The following is a 1030-nucleotide window of genomic DNA, read 5'->3' as shown; positions in this document are numbered from 1 at the left end:
GCTATGGAATTGGGTCAAATAATAGAGAGCCTGCCTGACCTTGTGTGAAGAAAGGTCAACTTGATTTGATTTGGCCAAGCTAGTGGTTGCCCATAGTATTTAAAGTTTTTAACTTTGGTAAATGTTTTACATGACATCTGCAGTAGCTTTCAATGCATTTTTTTTTTTTATCATTATTATTGTTATGGCTGTGCTCTATCTAAATCTACTGGAGACATTCAGTGATCTGTGATGAAAGGCCTACGGTTATCCAGATAGCGCCACTGTGTCATGTGATCGTTGTGGCTGCTGCGCTTCGCACTCCAGCAAGGCCATCAAATCTCCACCATGTATACCCCAGCAAAACAGAATTTGAAAATGTTTCTTATTCACTGATAACATGTCAGGTAGATGTACAAGATCTCTTTGGCGAGAATATATATGGTGCACATTTGTTGGCCTTTGCTATAGGGCCAACAGAAATAGAGACTAACAGTTGGTACATAGGCAGCGGCATCACAATAACTCGTTTGGATACTAAAAATTAAACCAGAAACATTGTATCTTACTGAATATTCCAAAACAGGAAAGCACAAGCTAGCAATAAATATAAATCACAGATACAAAAATCAGAAACCTCTTCGACTTACCCAGTGACGCTTTTAGAGAATCCACAAACCACATAAGATAGCGGTCCAACTCCATTATGAGATAATCATTCAGAAAATTCGGTAATTAACAACAATATTACCGCACGTTCAATCAACAGGAGGCATCAGCTGAGTTCGAGTCACGTTGTTTTGTTTACATTCTGCGGGCGGTGAGGCGAGCGTTCGCAGAAGTAGCCAAAGTAGCCAATTGAGCCAAAGTAGCCCAGTGGGTATAGAGCCAAAGTAGCCAAATTAGCTAGGTTTAATGGTAAACCACTCTACCATGTTAATATAATGTATATATAATAAGCACCATATACAGGATGGGTGTATTGATAATTGAACACACTGTAGTATTCTGATTATTGTGAGTTTCTATCACATAGAGTGATGTATTAAAG

General features: G+C 38.7%; 1 protein-coding gene across 1 annotated transcript in view; it reads right to left on the bottom strand.

The window, feature by feature from the left end:
* LOC122254682 (uncharacterized) overlaps positions 1 to 804 on the bottom strand; it is a 13399-nt gene extending 12595 nt beyond the window's left edge. The window contains exon 1 of the mRNA XM_043018491.2: positions 630 to 804. Within this exon, the coding sequence (XP_042874425.2) occupies positions 630 to 684 (55 nt within the window). The 5' untranslated portion in view covers positions 685 to 804. The remainder of the gene's footprint in view (positions 1 to 629) is intronic.
* Positions 805 to 1030: the final 226 nt, after the last annotated feature.

This window comes from Penaeus japonicus, unplaced genomic scaffold (genome assembly GCF_977035675.1).
Source record: "Penaeus japonicus unplaced genomic scaffold, GWHDUDI00000001_assembly GWHDUDI00000034, whole genome shotgun sequence".
NCBI lineage: Eukaryota > Metazoa > Arthropoda > Malacostraca > Decapoda > Penaeidae > Penaeus > Penaeus japonicus.
The sequence above is the reverse complement of the archived record's forward strand: the minus strand, read 5'-3'. Positions and strand labels throughout refer to the sequence as shown.